Genomic DNA, 21,988 nt, shown 5'->3' on the forward strand with positions numbered 1-21,988 from the left:
CGTCATATCAGTAGGGGAATTCCGCCAAGAGATCAGAGTTCACTTGAGTCATATTAGCTTTCGCCTCTAACCCTGTACAATACAAACGATTTAAAACTTGGAGGAGCGTCGAGGAAATTGCTAGCAATTTATGACATTAATCTAGACATTAAATGAAATTTCACGCTCGTATGCAATCCCGGAGAGTGTTTTGTTTCCTTATTCTGGATCTAATTGTATTATCATCAGATTCAACAAAGAAGGCAACTCTTGATAGGAACGCATCACTTAATTACTGACATTTTAAAATGGAGGAACTATTTAACAAATTTTGATAAAAAAGCGTCAACAATATTATAATAAAATTATTTTAACCGATGATCGTATATTTCGTGCTACTTATAAATTGAGTAACATTGCCTTCGGGATATGCAAAGGAAGAGTGAATAGCATAATAAATTGTAGTGATTAAAAAAAAAACAACCGCTGCCAAACTTCATGGCAACCGATTAGCCTAGACCTTAACATTGTTGCGGCATGATTTATGTTCATCGATAAAATTATATAAAATTATTGAAGTGCCCATAACTGATTTCAAAATAGCTCATACTAACAAATAAGTAGTTATTACTCACTTACAGGCCATTGTCCGCGTTAATTGCGCTTTTTTAAAAATCATGTCTATACTGTTTCTTTTCGGGATAAAAAGTACCTATGCTACGCTTTGTCCTTCCAACTAACCTTATGTGAAAAATATAGAATATACGTTGCTTAATTAGGGCGTAGAGGAAGGACAAACAGACAAACAAACACTCTTTCACATTTATTACATTAGTTAAGATGTCAAATATCCATATACCTGAAGGTAAAGTTCGTTCATTATAATTTCACGCATACTCATACTATCTGCATGCTTGCATTGCCGGTAAATAATGATATTTATTTGTGTAGTTATGTTTTATGTAACAATATGTTATACATGTAGTTGTTTTTTTTAATATATTTTAATATTATGCATATTTAAATTCAAATAATTTTGTAACATAAAGGTCCTTTTTGGGAGATTAGTTTGCATTATTTTTAATTAAGCACCGATGAGATTCAGAATTTAGTATTATTAAAATAACCAAAAATTGTAAGTGCATTCACGTAACATGAAACAAAAATTGCATTGCATTTTGTTTATTTAATTAAACTCTTAATTTGTACACCGTGAATTTAGGTTATTTTGTGTTAATTAGAACTTTATTTTGAAATTTATTTTATTCACAATATTTTGTTTCCTCGCAATGGAAATAAAAAATCATTCACATAAATGTTAACGTTTGATATGACCCGGGAATCGAACCTAGACCTCGAACAAATTTCCTCGCAATCTCCGGCTCCGGTGATAACCATCTCGGACAAAATTGATTGTTCAATGCCCTTGTAAAACAATCTACTATTTATGAAGGAAATTATATAAACCCGCGAGGCAGTCACTTTCTACATTTAATTTCATATTTATGTTTGAACAAAAAATACATGAATTCATAAACTTTTCAGTATATTTACAACGAGCGACCTTAAATTATAAAATTCCTGCAGTTTTATTTAAAAGCAAAACTGGAAACACAAAGGGAAAAAGTATAATTGAAGGCACTCAGCGAGTTACTCGCAAATAATGTTATCTGCTCCCAGTTCAAAAGAAAGATGACCTAATTTGACTTTTCTGTGGCAATAATTTGTAATAGCCGGCTAAGTTGATTTTGACGTATTCTTTAAGATCCAGCATTTATGACTTATGGATTCCAACGTTGAGCCTCAAAGTTGCTAGGTATTTAGCTAAATAAATACCACAGATATTTTACAATAAAACAAAAAAAAAACAGTTACAAATTACCATCTGCTTGGTGCATTAATTTTAACTAAAAAAAGACTTGTTAAAGTACCAACCTGCTGTACGACCCAAATAGGAGCAGCATGGGGAGTTTTACTCTAATCTCTATCTCTTTTCCTATCTTTTCACACCTGTGGAATATCAATAGGCTGAGGAGGAAAAGCCTCAATGACGATTGCATACTCTTATTTGGCAAACGTTAGTAACAAATTATATCAAAACCAGTTCAGGCATTTAAGCATGAAGGTTAGGTAATAACGATGAAATATTTTTAAAAATTGCTGGTACAAATAGTGGTCTCGGATACTACCTGTAGGTAGGTATATTAGAAGAGCTTACTCGTGCACACGTATGTTTTTATTTGCAAAGTCCGCCGCTTCCATGGTGGAACTACGTTATATTCAGGTTACACGTGCGAATCGAGCAAAGTCCATATGGAATCTATCAAGAGCTTAGTTTCAACGAAAGCTCTAAAGCTCTTAGGTAGACGTCCGAGTTACAATCGATAGTTATTGAATTAATATTATTACGAGGATATTGCCCTGCCTGCCTACTATATAGGAACAATTCAAAAATACAGTACATTTTCGAAAGATGACAACATGCTACTCTACAAAAATATCTACTTATAATCCGATAATCAGAACCCTTCTCTTCTTATGTGGTCAAACTGATGGCTACAGTAATTCTCTTCTCTCAAAGTATTGCGACCCTCCAAGCTGCTCCAATCCGTGTCGATGGGCTTTAACGATTATTATCCCAGGTTAGTCATTAAAATAAGAATCAAAAGTACCTACTTGCTCCCTAAGGCACTGGTATACACACGGCTCAAATTCGTAACTTGCGAGGTCTTCCTGTGAAATTTTTCATGAGAAATTAAATTCAATACCTAACAATTTTTAGCCAACTCAGCAATCCAATTCGTGATCCATAGTTGAACTTAGGAATTTCTAGACTAGCAAGGCACATTCCGATAGCAGTATTTATCTATTTTTCTGCAATTTTCTCGTACTTTAACCCATACTAACATATTAAATGCCTAAGTATGTTTGTTTGTCCTTCTTACGCCCTAACTAAGCATTCAAAGAACTTGATTTTTTTATCCTGGGAAAACAGCTAGTAGATAATATTATAAATGCGAAAGTTTGCTTGCTTTTGCATTGTTTGACTTGAAATTTGGCTAAACGGTAGTTGAAAGTACGGATACGGAGCAACATGTTGGCCACTTTTATCCTGGTAAAACAAAAGGTGCCCACAGTATTTGCAAAAAACCGTATTAAACGAGTATGAAGAATGCGGGCAACAGCTAGTAATATTGTAAATGATAAAGTGTGTTATTATTAAGCAGCCCATCAACTTGATTTTTGGCAAAAAGTTAGATGAAAGTTTGGAGAGAAATATTGAGCTATTTTTATCCTGTGAAAACAAACATTTCCCAAGGTATTATTAAACACCGTAATAAACGCTGCCAACTGCTAGTTTATAATAAATTAATATTGACACTGATTTTCTTTTCAGGTTGCGTGGATAAAGTCAGATTCCAAAGCGATACTGGCAATACACACAAACATGATTGCTTTAAACCCTCGGCTGTCTGTCACATACAATAACCACAACACTTGGAAGTTGCACGTCAGCAATGTCCAAGCAAACGACTCTGGCACCTACATGTGCCAAGTCAATACAGACCCTATGAAGAGTCAGGTAAGAAACAAATTCATTTGTACAGATTTATTATTCTTTATTTATTTTAATTCCACTCTATGAACAATATTTTGATAAAAATAAAAAAAATATATTAACTAAAAATATTTACAAAATTTATAAGCCGTCTAACTGTCAACATATGGGCATGGTAAAATGCTGGCGCTATTGGCCCTTTGAATTGCTAGACCGTTGCTAAGCTTGCGCCCGCGCAGACGTCAAGACCAATTTTTAGGACACGGTGTTAATAAATTTTTTTGGGCCCAGAGTCTCATACGTTTATTATTCTGGGATTTGTAAATTTTGATAATATTTAGCTCGGAACTCATTAGTTCACATCACTCAGGCCACCTATCCCATAGAAGAGAGTGTTTAAGACCTAAGATCACAAAACTTAACATAATTATTATTTACTCGATGTTTGTATCGTGTGTTGACGGCAGATTAGGATACAGCACTTGTTACCACCACTTCTCTTCCCGCGATATTACAAAGTATGGGCAGCAGCGTCCTCTGTGTTACTACCATCTACTGCGATCATCTACACATCTGCCCAGCAGTGGCCTTTTATAAGCTATTGATAATGATATCATAGTTGATTATCATCAAAATATATACCTAATAGCCTAAATTTATCTTCAAAAATATCAGTTACAAATTAGAACAAGATATACCACAAAAATATCATTCCTGATAAAGTACGTGCAGGTACGCCAAAAAGAAAAATGTTTACAAGCACGTTTTCACATATAACGAAATTGAAAAACCTGAAACCGAGTCGAAGCATTTCCACAAATTCCAGCTGTATTAAAAACTAAAAGGAAGGCTTATAAGAAAAGCAATTTTGTGAGAAATATAACAAATTAATATTGTCGCCCTATATCAAACATAATGGAGTTATGGGGGTATAAAACCGTAATTGCTGCGGCTTTGTGCCCCGGCGCCATTTGTGATCTGTTATTGACAGTTTATAGAATAAGTCGTTTAGCGATTGATTCCAACTGATCAAGGGGCGAAAATAAATTACCACAGACTTAATACTCACCCCATGGTTAACTATAGGGCGGCCGTTTAGTAGAAAGTATTAATTTAATGCGTGCTGGAGCCTTTAAAAGCACAGCTCTTATTGGAGTCGCCTCTAACATGCTGGCGTCATTCGCCATAGTATCTTTAATAATGAAAATACAAATAATTGATAGTAATTTTGTTTAAATATCTTCAAATGTTTATGTTTACATTAAATTTGCCTTTTTGTGTGCCTATTTAAATAAAGAAATATTTGACTTTGACATTGGCTTATTAAAACTTACAAAATTGAAAGAGCCGGATAAATAAATACAACTATGAAGTAGCATTTCAATTTATATATCCTGCTTTTTTCGTAACATTACTATTCTGTTTCAATAAAAAATGTAATTTACGCGTTAATTACAAAGTCTTCACCTACCGAAAAAAGCAGATACCAAACGTAAATTTTTTTCAATCTTACTAGTAGTGCCAAATATAGACTGATACTAGCCAACCCCAGCGCCATCTGTCGGGCTAATTTGTGAATCCAAACCATTCAGGGTGCCACCCAAACGCATACCACAAAATTCATTCAAATCGGTCCAGCCGTTCAGGAGGCGTTCAGTGCCATACACACGCACTCAAGAAATATATTATAAATATTAAGAACGGTTAGTATTAGAATTATTTCTGTTCTGGCTCTTGGAGCTATAATCACTCACTATTTAAAACCTTCAATGGCGTATACATTTCCAATAGCAAATGACCCTCCAGGGGACCCATTCCCGTTTTGTCTTATTTAAAATACTTTTAATTTCCTATAACAAATGACTGCAAATAATGTGTGGCTTAACAGCAAACCTACATATTAGTCGTTGCGCGCTGAGTAACCATCGTTTACCCAAGTCAGTAAATGCATGAGTGCCCGGATTTAGAAGTCTGAAAGATAATTTGATATACATCACTCTCACTTCCTATCTCTAACAAAGAATAGTAACCGTTAAAGAACAATCGGAATCGGATTGTTAGTTGATTCGTATGCTACAGGTTTACATATTTTATTCAGTCACAGCATTAGTACTCTTAAATGTGGCATCACTTTATGTATTCTGTATAGTTAAACCTTAAGTGATGAACTTGCTGCTGTCCGCTGAGGAGTCCTGTATTTCCAATCATATTCATTAAATCTACACAAAATCATCAAAGCAAAACCAAACTGATAGTATAACCTATCTAGTACAAAAAGAATATGTTATGGTGTAAAATCATCAAACACTTTTATCCTCCCTCCCAAAGGAATTGTCCTACCTCGTAGTATGAAACTCAAATCATTCAAAGTTTGATGCGTTTGGTTTAAATATCGACTAAGTGCCTTCCGAAAAAAATCTTCAATGTACAGAATTCGACCCGTTACAGTTTTATTATAAGCAAATATTTCTTTAAAATCGATTCATTTAGAAATGAACAGACTAATAAATCCTTCTTTACATTAACATGGTCCTATTTGTAAGACAGTAAATCAGACACTGTATTCATCATTGTGTTAATTATAGAACTTATTTCATGCAGATGGGTCACTTATCAGTAGTGATCCCACCTGACATAGTAGACAGCGTCACAGAAGGCAGCTCAGCAAGGGAAGGAGGCAGCGTGCGTTTGACCTGTAGCGCCACTGGTGTCCCGCCACCCACAGTCATGTGGCGAAGAGAACACAACCGACCGATCGTCTTCAGACATGACGGCGGTAGGGAGAGAAAAGGTTAGTATTTTTGACCTTCGTTAAATTTTAATGTTAACACATTGTATTATAACATCCTTACTAATATTCTAAATGCGAAAGGACAAGCAAACAAACAAAAACAGACGTTTTTGTTTGTTTGCTTGTCCTTGTTTAGCGCCCTGACCACGCAACCAATAATTAGATTTTTGATTTGGAGTTATTTGAAGAGTAACATAGGCTATTTTATCCTACTAAAACAAATGTGGATTTTTAAAAAACCGTCATAAACGTGGACAAAAAACGCGGGCTACAGCTAGTACCTACCTACATAATAGAGGTCTGATATTCGGATGCATATTTAATTATATTATTTTTTTAGCTATGCATTTATGGAAGCAGATTTTTATTCTTAATTTTTTTTATTAGAGAAATAGTCTCGAGTTTAAACGAAATCCGAGAGTGCAGAGCCAATTACATGTATAGCATAGAATCGTCTAGTAAGTTGTAGGGCTTTTTGTAACAGAGCTCGTTAGGTGAAGTTCTACGACCGTGCTAATTTCTGCAAGCAGCAATGCTATGTTTTGGTCTAAAGAGCGAGGTAGCCGGTGTGGGTAGGGCGCCACTTTGGCGAACATGGTCCTTACACGACCTGCGAAGTGTTGCAGTGTTGCTCTGTTTATAGGCGAGGGTTTTCTACTTGCCACCAGGGTCCATCTGCTTCTTCCTTCAATTATTACAATAAAAAAATTATTTGTAAAAACTCATCTTCCTTTTTCAAATTTGTCGAGCCTCATTAACTAATTTAGTGTTCTTATTTTGAAATTGGTTGTTTTATTACATTCAGTAGTGTAAGCTAATATTACAGTACTTTTACAGTTATTTTACCTCCAGCTGTAAGGTTGGCGTAATGTTATTATGAGCAATTACAGAGGTAAAATAACTGTGAAAGGACTGTACATCCACGCAAAATCTAATATATTTCATAAGGTTAAAGTTTGACAACTCTATACAAATTTGAAAGATTAAGTTTGCCTTAAAATTTGTTCAAAAGAGCTCAGATTTTGGCTAATAGGAAATGCACTTATTGAATAATTCAATATGGAATTCGTGGATTTTTTTAGCTCATCTCACAGAGGATAAGAATACTAGGTTTAATTGCAAAATTTTGGTACAATCTGCCGTCCGAACCAGTAGTAGAATCACTACAAACAGAAAGAGTTTACGTGCTTATAAACGAAAGAAATTCATAATCTTTGTCAGTATTCTTCCCACCAGACAAAATATCACAACCAAATATTTTTATGAGCAAGTAATCCTACGTTTGTATTTTGGTAGTCCACTACAAAGCTAAGTAGCTTATACGTACGAGTAGATGGAAATTCGTCTTAGTTGCATTTATTCAATAAAAACGTATTTTAATCAGCAGCCCTAAGATGAAAAACTAAACGCCACAAATTATCCGCATGCGTCTTAAAAGGATTTTTAATTAGTAATCTCTACTTATCCCGGAAGACGGACGAATATAAAAGTAATAAGTTAATTTAAAAATACGGTAACGACCGTAGTTTCTGACACCACTCTGCAAAAATCTGAAGTTATTCTAGTCGTGAATGCAGTCAAAGTCTTAATAAAATATGAAAGTTTCAAGGATGGCTCATTTCATTATAGCAGTGCCTGGATAGTTCGGAATAGTGTACGGCTATTACCGTTTATTACAGCTTTGTTGTTATAACACAGTTGCCTCCGATTGGATACATAAGTTTTTCTTTATGAGCTTACTCCTCATGAGCATTATGGCTTACCGAGCTAACCTTGTATTTACACCTATAATATCCCTTGCAGTTTATTAAGAGTTTTATATTCAGCTTTTACCTACTTGAGTATGCATATTCTTAGAATGAATCCACTATATATATTTTGGTTATTAAAGTGTAAATAGTTGGTAAAATTAACATTAACGGAACTCAGCGTAATTTCTACGCGCGATTCGTTTTATAAGCGCTGCGCTGTCGAGGTTAGAAAAACAGATTATTGCTTTCAGGTAGGTATATCGATACAAACGCTGTATGCATGTAGCAGATACCAACTGATGCAAGTGAGATGCGCGTTAGAAGCTTGTAATGAGACATTATAAATACGGATGACCACGTGATGTACTGATACCACCTACTGATAGTCGGTCCATAATGCAGGTAGTTATGTCGATACAAACGTATATGTCGGGATTTAAGGTCGTCTGCTAAGATTTACACGACGTGCAGCTAGAAAACGAACGTCATAGCGCGCATTGTGTACGCATCCTTTTCGTGCGCAAAATATATAGTATATATTCTGTAGAATGTTTTTATACTCTGTTGGTCTATACAAACAATAATAATAATATACATGGAGTTTAAGAAGAGAAAAAATATGTATCTCATAAAGAGAACGCTGTTTTTGCAACAACATCAACAATTAAAAAATAAATATGTGACTATAATAAATATATACTAATTGGTATTATGTCTTCTAGATCTCAATTTATAGAGCATTGAGTTTGAGAAGTCTTAACAAAAGTACCTCGGCCAGTACCTACAGGTAAAAGTTTTGACGGATTTTTGTTACTTAATCATACCAGAACGGTTATACGAATTAAATTAATAGATTGGAATAGCAGTTCTCTCTCTGGTCGTTCCTTCATCACTGAAGATCGTGGTCCTGGTGAGATCTCAACTTCGCGTTGGTAAACTGTCTACATCGGCTTCGAAGGCCATTTTGGCGATTTAAAAGTGGTCCGAATTTGATTTTTTTAACTGGTCTGCCCATCTTGTTGGGGATTTGCCTCTAGGTCTTTTGCCTTCGGTGTGTGGAATAGCAGTTAGGCTACATTATATTCCGAATAAAATACGCTTCTTGTGGGTTTTTTTTTCATTTGTTACAGAGCAAGAGATATTCTATACAACTTGTCACTGATTTGCGAAATACTGTTAAAGGTTGAATAATCATATTTCCCTGATTAAAATTAAATCTAAAGAAGGATATTTATTTTTCCATACAAACTAATGTAAAACGTAAGTTTTTTGTTTACTTGTGACAACCCTATTGAAGATAAAAGACCCGCACCTGCATAGTACAGTAGCCTACGCTACAAGACGTGTACCTAATAAAGAGACAGGAGTCCCTTGATTTTACTTTTGCATGAGATGCTGTATCAGATTTCTTTCAGTAAAAACGATTGCAATGGTTTACTCAAACACTATTAGCGTTTCGGTTTCATAGATAAATCTCAAAGACAATAGATAATATACCTATAAAGCCTGTGAAGTATTATTTTGGTATAGTGGTTGTTCGGTAGTTCAAGGGTCTGAGCATAATATACGTACGACAAAGTCGCTGGCAACAGCTATATTTTTGAATAACGAAACAAAAGAAAATTATTTAACGAAGCCTAGCGAGATCTGCCATAGTTTCTTTGGCGTTCCATGTTCCAAACAAAGAGGATAATTAAAATTTACGTCCAAATCAGACAAATACGCCACAATAACACGGCTTGGAATGATATCCGTTGTTTCTGTTACGTGAAATATCCATTTGCTTGGTTGTTTGCTGACCCAAATTATAAGCAAATTGTTTGTTCGAATGTAGGCTATCAGCATTAATGTATGGATTAACAAAGATATTTGTCAATATCGTTATAGCATACCATACATAATATGTGATAGCATAATTTAATGCAAAGATTTTAAATCTCACTATTCAAAGGGAAAAATGTGGACAAACGCGTTGACAACTTGACATAAATGGCTTTCTTTCCGCTTGGTGTTAGCAGACAATCATTTTTCTATTTCATTACAAAACGCTTTTTTCATTCCAAAGCTTAACGTTGTGAATCCAATTTACAGTTTGTAAAATCACGCTTTATATTCTTGCAGCGCAAATTTTTTATGGGTGAGATATTTTATTGACATTATGATATTAAAGTAAGGAAGCGGTGATAGCGCATTGGGTAGGAGCTCGACTACATTTTCGGGGGCCGAGTTCCAATCCCAGCAATCACCTATAAGTTATGTATGTTTTAAGTAATTAAAATATCACTTGCTTCAACGGTGAAGGAAACGTTAAATGTTCTCAAGATGTGTGTAGTCCACCAATCCGCACTGGGCTAGCGTCGTGGCCACGGCCTTAACCCCTTCTCGTTATGGAAAGAGACCCGTGCTCTGTAGTGTGCCAGTAATGGGTTAGCGTGATGATGATGATGACAATATTAATTTCTTTGTTAAAAAAAAAGATGTCAGTCGAGTAATGCATATTCCTATGCATTACCCGACTGACTTCTTATACAGTTTGTATTTCTTTAATTACACGACTTTTTATTATTACTATTTAGATATTGTGTTTAAACAAAATCAACTCGAATACATAGTATAGAAAGGTCTCAGTTTCTGAAATCAAGTAAATTTTAAGGCGTAAAGCTGAATCTAGGATAATAAAACTGCGATTGCGCAGGAAACCTATCGTCTCTTATAATGCCATTACAAAAACAGAGCAAGGAATTTTATTATTATTTTCCATACGAGTTTATGTAACTACTACTTGTTAATTGATTACCGTCACCCATAAGTCAAAGTCAAAGTCAAAGTCAAAAATATCTTTATTCAAGTAGGCCCACAGGTGGCACTTTTGATGCGTACATAAGAATTACACGGTAGTGAGATGATGCCGATAACCACATTCGTAAACTTAAAACTAAAGCTACGAGGGTTCCAAACGCGTCCCGGTCTAAGAAGAAGCCCACAACAAACTTAGCCGGGTGTTTTTTTTTTTTTTTGTTATCGCCATCTCACAATGTCATTTTAAATTATTAGAAGAGCAACCTGGTTAGAGCAATAATTTACACCCAAGCTTTTTTATCGTTTACGTAGTCCTTTATACTATAATAGGACTTTTCTATAAGCTTACGTTTAATACAAACTTTGAACTTTTTAAGAGACATCTCCAAGATGTCAATTGGTAGTTTATTGTAGAATTGTATGCAATTTCCTTTAAACGAATTATGAATTTTATGTAACCTAGTATATTGCACTGTAAGTTTATTCTTACTTCTAATGTTTAAATTATTGCAGTCACATTTTTTCTTATCTGCAGCACCAGAGCAGCGATACGTTGCCAGCTTCTAAGGAAGATTTTTATCCAACTCTTGTACGGTCAAAGAGCAGGTTTGGTATTATAAATGCAAACAACTCTTCAGAACAATTACCATTATAAAGTTGATAGAACACACAACGGTAACAAAATTATCCTCAATACTCTCGGGGGTTCCAAGGTGCAGGTTTACTTTCTAACTACGATGTCATTTCATCACATCTTACTATTTCCGCTAATATGATTATGTCTCTACAGTTGTTCTCTACAGATGTCAGTACTAGTAAGTACTGACATCTGTAGAGAATTCGCAGATGGCGGTAATAATAAATCGGAAGCGGTTTAAATATAATAAAATAAAAATAAATATACTACGACAATACACACATCGCCATCTAGCTACAAAGTAAGCGTAGCTTATGTTAGGGATAGTAAGATAGCTGATGAATATTTTTATGAGTATAATACACATAAATACATGTTATATACCGATAAACACCCAGACACTGAAAAACATTCATGTTCATCATACAAGCATCTCCAGTTGTGGGAATCGAAACCACGGCCTTGGGCGCAAAAACCACTGCGCCAACTGGCTTTCAGTAGGGGTAGTAGATATGTTATTTTACAAACATAATTTATCACACCTCGTAACTTAAATTGACTTCAACAAACAAGATTCCGACACTTTTACGCCGCGGGGCCGTTCGCAAGATGAGAGTAAAAAAGGACAAGCGAGCAGTCCCCGCTAAATTTTTCATGAAATATTTGTTTATTTCTTTTGATACTCTACATCGAGCTACGTTCCTGCGGGCAACAGGAGTAATAGCAAAGTTTCGGTACTGATTTTTTAAAGGCAATACAGTTTACGGAAAGTTGCTAATGAATTTCCATTTTTACTTCGGCCATCTTTTGTAAGCGAAAAATTGCCCGTAGCCACTCTCATGGAGTTTTAGAAATACGAATACATTTTTTATATAAAACTGATGACCAGAAATTTAATAAATTTATATTGTATTTTATTAATATTGAATACTCTAATGTATCGTAATAACACATTAAGCGTTAAATCAAAGACTACAGAATACGATATTACTGTGGCATCTGTATATACCAGGTTAGTTGGAAATAAGATTGGAATGTCGATGGGTATCACAGGTAACGTGATAATTCCTTGCACTTTTGTTTATCACCTTGTTCCTGAAATTAATACTCTAAGAGAAATAAATGTACAAAAATTTTAAAAAACATACGCGGTAACAACCACGACATCAGCTGTTTTTACAATTAAGGTCAAATAGGATCGCGGAGTACTATAGCAAAAACATAAAGGTCTAAAGTTATATTCATAAAAAAATCACAACCACTTCACACGCACATATTGTACGTTACGTATAATATTATACGTAAGTAGTAGAAAAAATATAGGTTAAAAATTAATGTAAAAAACTGAAATATATGTTACTTGTTATCATTATAATTTCTCAACAACAAGTTTTATTGCAACTTTAGACGTTGTCCTGATAACCTTGTCTATTTTTTTGCTAGGATGAATGGTTGTAACAGTAAGCACCACGTCACTTACACTCGCTAGAGGCTGTTTCTTATATACCGAATTAATCATTACTTTCTTTAAATTTTTTTTCATTTTTTAAATGAATATTACAAGACTTCAGGATCTACCAAACTGACTACTAATTCGTTAAATCAAATTAAATTTATCGAATTAGTAGGCAACTTTTTATAATGATTATAATTACCAATCGTTTTTATGTATGACGTCCCAAATAATGATTACGTAATTGCACTGACGGTACAACAATTGTTTTACCAACAATTATATTTCGCCCGTACCTACAGGAACCTGAACCCCGCTATGGATATGCCGCTGTACAAACAATTAGCCAATATTTCGTGCAAACAGTCGCACACCAAATGAAAATTTCATGTAAGCATATCCAGCAGCTATCGTTTGTTGCCAAATGTTGTGTTTCAAAATTGTTTGTACAATGATATTTGCTTGTACTTTTATAAGGTTTTGTGGCATTTGAATAACATATGTTCACTATTTATACGTGTAAATTCCTTCTGTTTATTTATAATGTTAGGTCGATACGACATACTCTAATATTTTTTTTTCTTTAAAATAACCGTTTTAAGATTTCACGAAGAAGAAAAGAGAACCCTATTCCCGCATATATTCATTTTTTGGGATTGGTAGTTTAAGGTAGGGTATACCCTACCTTTAGGTATACCTAATAGGTACCAAATATGAACTTATTATGTTATAAAGGCTATAGTTTATTAAAAATCTCTCAAGCCAAACAAAGCTTAATAATAATAATAAATACTCATATTTCAGGCTAAATATCAAAATAAAAAAAATTAAAGCAAAAATAAATATAAGCAGAATTATATTTTATTTAAATTATGAGTCCGGCGAGTTATTTACTATCAAACTGAACATATATACGAGTATGTATTACTCTGCTCCGACTGTAAAACTTTACCCTAACATCACTTACGGTGTGTCAGATTTTTATATAAATTATTATAAAAATATAGCAAAAGGCAAACAAACAGTCGTTCAATGCACCTTTTATGCTTGTATGCGTATTTCGTTTTTCCTTCCAAATAAAAAACCACGTAGCACTGAATATATTAAAACGCTTCCATTCAGACATTGTTCCGCCAGTTACGAGTGCTTTCTTTTGAAACGGAAGAATTTTTCATTTCAACCCTTTATTAAAGCATATTTTGATAATAGTTTTTCAGGAAGGCTAGACTTTTATGCTCGTGAATACCTAGTTAACACGAAAGGTGCAGTGGGCGTAAAAATAAAAATGTGCAACTTCTTCCTTTGTACTTTGAACGTGTCTGTTCAAAACAGCACTTTATCATAACGTTTAGGCGTAATATTATAGATTTTAAATCCGAGTCCGTAGGAACCCGTTTGTTTAAGCCAGAGCCCATCAATTTATTTTTGTCGCGTAGACCGCTTGCCATGTTTTTCGTTTTTGATTTCAGTATTACATAAGCAGAAGGTCTACTCAATACTTCTGCTCAAAATGTGTTTCTAACAGCTGGTATAGTGCTCGCTTTAATATATTTACGTTTCAAACAATGTAAAGCGAAAAGTATAGTAGTAGCGATCCACAATGGATTGACCCTTCTAACCTATAAAACGTATTTTTTTTTGACAACATAAACCATATTTACCAATAACTGTCATTTTATACTACTATAAAAAGCTGAGGAGTTTGTTTGTTTATTTATTTACTTTTACGCGATGGTCTCAGGAACTACTGATCCGATTTGAAAAATTCTTTCAGTGTTGGATAGCTCATTTATCGTGAAAGGCTATAAAATATACATTATCACGCTAAGATCAATAGGAGCATAGCACCAATGAAGAATGTTTCAAAATCGGGGTTTTTCTCCTTTTGAGAGCTTCCGCTCAAACGGTTAAAGTTTCTATAAAATGATGTATGACAAAGTTGTTCCACATTAAAAGTCCTAAATAAAAGTTCACAATAAGATATGTCTATCTTTTAAGGTTGACTTATACGCGGGCGAAGTCGCGAGAGACCGCTAGTATAATATATAAAACATTTACAATCTACCGAGACAAGAAGCTTTAAAGTTTTATCTTATACAGTTCTCGGAAGTTACCAAGCTCTATTATTCTATTGTTGCAAGTAATGTCATATAACCGCAATCAACAATTACAATCCACACTCAATAAATGCGGAAGTTTGTCTGTTTGTTTGTTTGCTGCCTGTGTTCCGCTGATGTGGAAGAAATTTTGCATTTCTATCTTGGTATAAAATCTGGGTTTTAAAATTCTGCAATCTCTATACCACGGCAGTTGATATTTAATAGCATTAATTAAAAAGCAAACATAGCTGTGAATAGTTGGAGGTGAATGTGGGAGTTGCTGGGGAGTTTATCTGGGTCCCCCGAACTGGAGGCTGAAGCCCTAACCCCAATGTCAATGGTTTTATAATGATATTTTCCGGCTCCTATCACCATAGCAATAAGAAATAGCTAGAGCTATAGAGAAGTCGACAATTCGCCAAAACAAGTAGAACTGCTAACAATTTGCCGTCGCACCTCGCGGCAACTTTATAGCTCGAAATATATTGCAGATTGTTTTGCTTCGTATTTACAGTTGGAAGAGTTGTTAGCAGCTTTAAAATTACAATCCTGTGTAAAATTGAAGTGTTACGTAGATACCTGTAGTTTTGATTATTTTTTAAGAGACTTGAATTTTTAGAAATGTATCCATGTATTTGACAGCCGATTGGCGTAGTGGACAGCGACCTTGTGAGCGAGGTCGTGGGTTCGATACCCACGGCCACAGAAAGCAGAAACGTGTTGCTTGCATTTACAGCTAGTAATCGGTTTCATGGCATTGTACTGGGACGCTTAATCGCTTCGCGGCTGAACATTTTGCACCATGGCACATTTTCACCTGTGCTATGGTCGACAGACTACTCGTCAATAAATCAGTTATCGAACTTATCCGGTAGCGTGGTCCGTAAACGTCTTGGGCATGTGTCAAACAAAAGAGTAATATCCTTGTGTACTTTGCCTCTAAACATACTTCTTTTATTTCTACGTAGATTAAATCTTTAATTAAAAACGAGCGAATAAACATTCTTCCTCGTCGATTTTACAACGCAATTGCTGCATCTTCAATACCCACCTCGGTTTTATCTTTCAACTCGGTAAACGGTTTTTACTTTTTGTTACTGATGGAATGTTTGCCTTCGAGTCATAAGTCATACCTCGTTTATTTCTACGTAGAATCAATTCTAAATTATTCCTCTTGGTACAATTGTTTCACCCAATCAAAACATTATCATCATATCAACTCATTACCGCCCCGCAATAAGAAGAGTTTAAGCCCGTAGTCCACCACGTTGGTCCAGTACGGATTGGTGGACTCCACACACCTTTGAGAACATTATGTAGAACTCTCAGGCATGCAGGTTTATTCACGATTGTTACATTCACAGTAAGTTATATTTTAATTAAAACGCACATAACGAGGTGAGCGCTGGGATTCGAATTCGGCTCCCCGAAACTGAAGTCGACGTCCTACCTACTAAGTCGATTGGATATAATTATATCCAATCATATAATATTTATCCAATTTAATAATTAATTAACACTATCCTTTACCGTTGCGATGTTTATCATAATACCGATTTTCAATATAAGCAATCCACCCAACACTTAGCGACAATTCCAATACGCGGCACTGTTATCTGTAGACTTCTTTGCATGAGTGTCTCACAAAACGTCCTCGTTTATTTTGCTTTGTAACATACCTCTTTTATTTCTATGAAGATTGAATCCTTAATTAACATCGAGCAAATAAACATTCTTCCTCGCTGCTTTTACAATGCAATTGCTGCGTCTTCAATACCCACCTCAGTTTTGGCCTTCGATTCTGTAAACGGTTTTTAAGGAATTCACTCTTTTTTACGGAATGTTTCGCTTTTGTTTTGTTACGGAATGTTTGGCTTTTGCTATAGTAATAAATTACGTATCAAGCAGATGCCAGCCAAACCGTCGCTTATAACTGCAAGCATGCATGGAGACGGAAGAAACACCGATACACGTAATACTCCAATGCAATGGAGTAGCAGAACAACGCGCAGCACACCTTGGCTCCTCAGCAACACTCCATAAAGCAATCGGCGACCTGGGCGGCCTGCTAAGCTTCTGGTGTGAGTTCGGCTGGCTGGAGTGATCCAGCGGGGAACCGCATCAGTGGCCATACGTACAACGGACGGTCCCAGACCAACCAAGTGCGGAAAAGGCCCAGGAACAGAAGAAGAAGAACTGCAAGCAAGGAACACGTCATACAAAGTGCCGCACTATGGACCTATGTCCATCAAGATGAGGCGAATTAGTTTATCATCATATGCCTGATATTACACCCGCTACCACACCCTTCAGACCAGAACATAGCAGTTCTGCTTTACCACAGAAATATCCATAGTGGTAATAATTCCCAGCTTAAACCTTGTCACGAAAAGCTCTACTACAACTGATACTACTAAGCGATAAGGCCGCCTTTTGTATCCAATATCTGCCTATCCTGAATTTTGTCTCTGTAGCGATAAGGCCGCCGTTTAGAACATTCATTCCTATATTTGTGGTTAATGTTGTTATCTCATAAATACACGTTACTGAGTGTACAATAAAGTATTTATATACATACATACATACATACACCTACTACTATCTTGGTGGCTTGAGTATTATAATAATTTTGTGATTTCAAACTATCAGTTGCTAACTTTTTGTTATCAATACTAAAATCAATAATCTAGAACAAGGAATTACTAAAACTCTCATTTGCCGACGAAGTCACGAGTAAGGCCATGGCACCCGGTGAGCGTTTTCGCGGCGAAATAGTGTCTTTAAATATAATTAGCTATTTTCATTTACAAAACGTTTAATTTCTGCAAAAATAAGATATTTTTTGGATATTTTTTGAACATTAGTTAATTGCCTATTACACCGGCAACCACGCGCTTCAGAACGGAACAAAGCATTGTAAGACTGCTGTTTTGCGACAGAAAATAGCATGGCCAATACGTCCACGGACGGACTCCGTCACAAAGAGTTCTACTAAAGGCGGACCTCACGACGTCCTCGAAGTTAAATACCTCTTCGATGAGCTCGAGGAAAGCCTCTCGATTGTCCTCCCAGTAAGGCAGGTCTACGGCTGGAGGAAACTTGAATCAGCCGAGCCCCAACGTAAGCTCCATGTCGTTGCAATGTAGATAGTTCTAGTCTTGAATGCCGCCCGATAACACATACCTGATGAATAACAAAATCCAATTGATTCAAGAACTGATGAAGATTTATTTATCGTTAACTCTAACTCTGGCTCTGGGTTACAAATATTTTTTAATTTTATATAATATAAATTTATTGCTGTGAGTGTTTCACAATATAGGGTGGTTTATAATTTTGAAAATTACGCAAGACCCAAAGGAACTGCCGAAAAATTATAAACATTTTGTATAGAAATTGCTACTTTAGAGTATTTTTCTTTTGGTACTACCAAGACGTTCACCGGGTGTAAAAGTATTTATACATGTATGTTAGCAATGTTATCATGAGTGTAATATATAGAAATGATGTAGTATAACAAAAAAAACTTCTACTTTCGTTAACTGGTATTTACCCGTTCCTCTGGAAAATAATTATCTTAATAATGCGCAGATTATAAAAAGTATTTACCGTTATTTATGAAAAGATACATGAAAAATGCCATTTACTAAGGACAGCTTATTTTGTAAACTACTACACTAACCCTCCACTCACACCCTACAAATGGAATACAAAAGTCGCATCTCCTACGAATCTGTTTGCAGTCAGTTTTTTGTCGCTTTTACGCTTTTATCACTGGTTTTAGAGGACTTTCACGTAAATATTTATATCACTCTGTGGAACGAGCAGTGAAATGGAGTGAACGCCTGAGGGTTTAGTTTCGTAAAAATATAATGGCGGTTTTAATCGAAAATTCTATCTTAGAACGCGCTATCCACTTAACATTATAATATGATAAAATAAAATTTAACATAATAGAGTGTTTTGTGATAAAATAGATTATTTTGAAAATAATGGAGTATGACGTGACTACAATTTTAATTTTCTTAACTCATATATATATATACTGTATATATATATAAATATACTATATAAATTTTGTTTTTGCCACACCCACTCTCGGTTTTTACACACCGAAGATAGGCCGGTAGAAAATGCTTTACCATTAAGTCTACCTATTATAAACCGTTTTTTTTGTTTATGCAATAAAGAGAAAATAAAATAAAAAAATTTGGTCAACAGATAAGCTGTCCTGCACGAACATACTACTCTATTTAGATTACCGCCAACAAAACTAGAAACAAACCCTAATGGTGCGATTTGGTTCGTCTGTCACAACTCTATTTAGAACATAAACACTAATGCCATCAACTTTTAAAGATCTATTTCGGACCGACAGAAAGTGTTAAAACTTTATTGCTACTTCGATTGTGAAATTATTATTTACGTTTAGTTTCATTGGGGCTAGATACCTAAATAGACTATAGAATTTGAGAATTGGTATTTCAAAATAAGAAGGCCATTCACCGTATTGTTGGCCCTACAGATTGAAATTTCCTTTTCCCCAAAGTGCCGATAGCTAGCGCGTCTTTTTTCAATTCAATCTATTTTGCATCGTCCCCGACATCGCATGAAGCATTACACCTAGACCCAACGGCGCCCACCTCCCTTGCACTTATTCCTAAGCACCTCTTTCCCCAATCGATTTTATTTACGCAAGAGAAAGCAAGCTTAATACATATATCGTCGGAGACAATAGGGCGGCTTTAAACGGGGTATAAAAGCTTTGAGTTACTCTTCGTTCCTTTTAGTAGGATTCCTTTGAAATGAATCGAATAATTTGCGGAGTTTATGCTCATCGTTAGGATTTTATTTGCGAAATACTTTGTTAAGAGTGTAAATAATGATCGCCGCAATTCGATCGTGCAGTCTCAGATCTTTTCTGTTTGTACCTGTGCTACCAATAATAAAAACAGTTATTCCTTTATTGTTACTAGAATTTTATTCCTACTTATACATATCTATTTATATAAAAATGTTATGTTGGTTTGTGTACGCTTTAAAAACTCAAAAAGTTCTGTACCGATCGAGCTGAAATTTTAGCATGGTATATAATCCGCATCAAGGATTGTTTTTATCTATTTTTTGCATCAGTCACATATCCGCGAGTCTTTATGTCTACGCAGACAGTGGAAAAACAAAAAAAATATTGTATATCCACAAATATTGCAAAATTAAACTTATATGTATTCTTTGTTTTGTTTCTCATTTCTCAACCATTCCACAAAAATGTGCCACAGCGAAGTGTGGCAGGGTTCAACTAGTATATTATAATTATTAATTACGCAGCAATTATGAGCACGCAGCAATTATAGAGCAATAATGACATAATTTTTAGGGATAGTTCATAGACTAGAGAGTGGCATAGGTTCTATATGGCTATAAATCATAGAGGAAAATGATTTAAAGCTCGGATCTTCCACTCTGCTCCGTTCCTGGATTTGAACGATTATTGTCAAAAGCTAGTTCGCCGGGACCGATGGCTTGGCATGCACTCACAACAACATTAAATAAACTATCCGGTCTGGTAGCTAATGAGAGATAATTGTCAGGAAATCCAAATACTTAACGATATTTTAGCCTGACTGGGAATTGAACGAATTCCGTGTTCAATAGTCGATCTAATCACTAGACTAGTAAGAAAGATATGATATGTTAAAGTATATATTACTTTATTATTATTATTTTTTTTAATATTTATTATATTATGTATTATTTGATTTATGTAATCTAGTTCGAGTATTATGTACAACACGTATGTAGTTATTAGTATGTATTTTTTTTATATGTACAACCTGCAGTATGTTATCCTTTTGTTTTCTTATCCTAAGGTAGCCTGGAAGAGATCGCTACGAATCGATAAGGCCGCCTTTGTATACTTCTTCTGTGTGTGTTTTTTTATTCTGCTTCTGTATTCTTATTTGTGTGCAAATAACGAGTATAAATAAATAATAAATAAATAAAGATTTTGCATAGCACATGAAGGGAATACCTTACTTACTACATAATCAGTACCCTCTTCACGCTTGCTAAGCTATCATTCTACGCCTCGGTTCATTTTTTAATAAATAGCTCTTTGAAAATTATCTCGCACATTATTATTATAATTATTTCATTATCGTTCAGCCGTTTTATATTATGCTCGTGATTTATGATTTTAAACTTACATGTTTTACGCCAGTGTTGTTCCTAATAGCTACACTTTAAATATTTCTGTCCGTGAATATAACCTTTAGTCACTGTATAATTGAGTGTTCTGTCAACAATAGACAGAGTATTTGGTCTCGAAGTGAAGTTTTCACAGTATTTATATGAGGTAATCTCTGTGGTGTTACGCGACATTGAGGTGAATCTCTTTTTTTTCAACTTGCTCTAATCTCATTTCAGGAGATCTCACCTCCTCGTAGGTGTTAAGACTCTCTCTACCTCTCGTGATAAGGATATTTAGTTATATTACCACACAGTAAATTTGGTCCTTTTCAATAAACGACCGAAATGATGGACCGTAACCTACTCTTTTTTGAGTATTGTGGCAAAATTGCTACAATGCCACATTTTGCTAAAATTTCAAAGCTAAATGGCTATCTGCCCAGTGTAATCATGATCTTGACTCTTTAGGGTCATTTAGCACTCCAAAGATCAAAGACCAAAATGGCACTTTTATATGTTTTAATTTTTTTTAGGTCCAGAGCATTCTGCTATCTCATCAGAGTACACTTCACACCTGATAGTGACATCTGAAATACTTATTCATCCAGATTGTATCCACTTGATAGACTACTACTGAACCTATACTCATCAAGGTCCTTTTCTCCGAATGAGAGTTTACGCTGACCCACTGGCTGGTAGACTTCACACGCCGTTAAGACCATTATGGAGAT

The 21,988-nt window shown here is 35.0% G+C and overlaps 1 protein-coding gene across 2 annotated transcripts in view; it reads left to right on the forward strand.

Annotated features, from left to right (window-relative positions):
- LOC120627163 (lachesin-like) overlaps window positions 1–21,988 on the forward strand; it is a 134,145-nt gene that overhangs the window by 70,226 nt on the left and 41,931 nt on the right. For both annotated transcript variants that reach the window (XM_039895038.1, XM_039895039.1), the window contains exons 4-5: window positions 3,377–3,562; window positions 6,140–6,329. In XM_039895038.1, the coding sequence (XP_039750972.1) occupies window positions 3,377–3,562; window positions 6,140–6,329 (376 nt within the window). The remainder of the gene's footprint in view (window positions 1–3,376; window positions 3,563–6,139; window positions 6,330–21,988) is intronic.

The sequence above is a fragment of the Pararge aegeria genome, chromosome 10, assembly GCF_905163445.1.
Source record: "Pararge aegeria chromosome 10, ilParAegt1.1, whole genome shotgun sequence".
NCBI lineage: Eukaryota > Metazoa > Arthropoda > Insecta > Lepidoptera > Nymphalidae > Pararge > Pararge aegeria.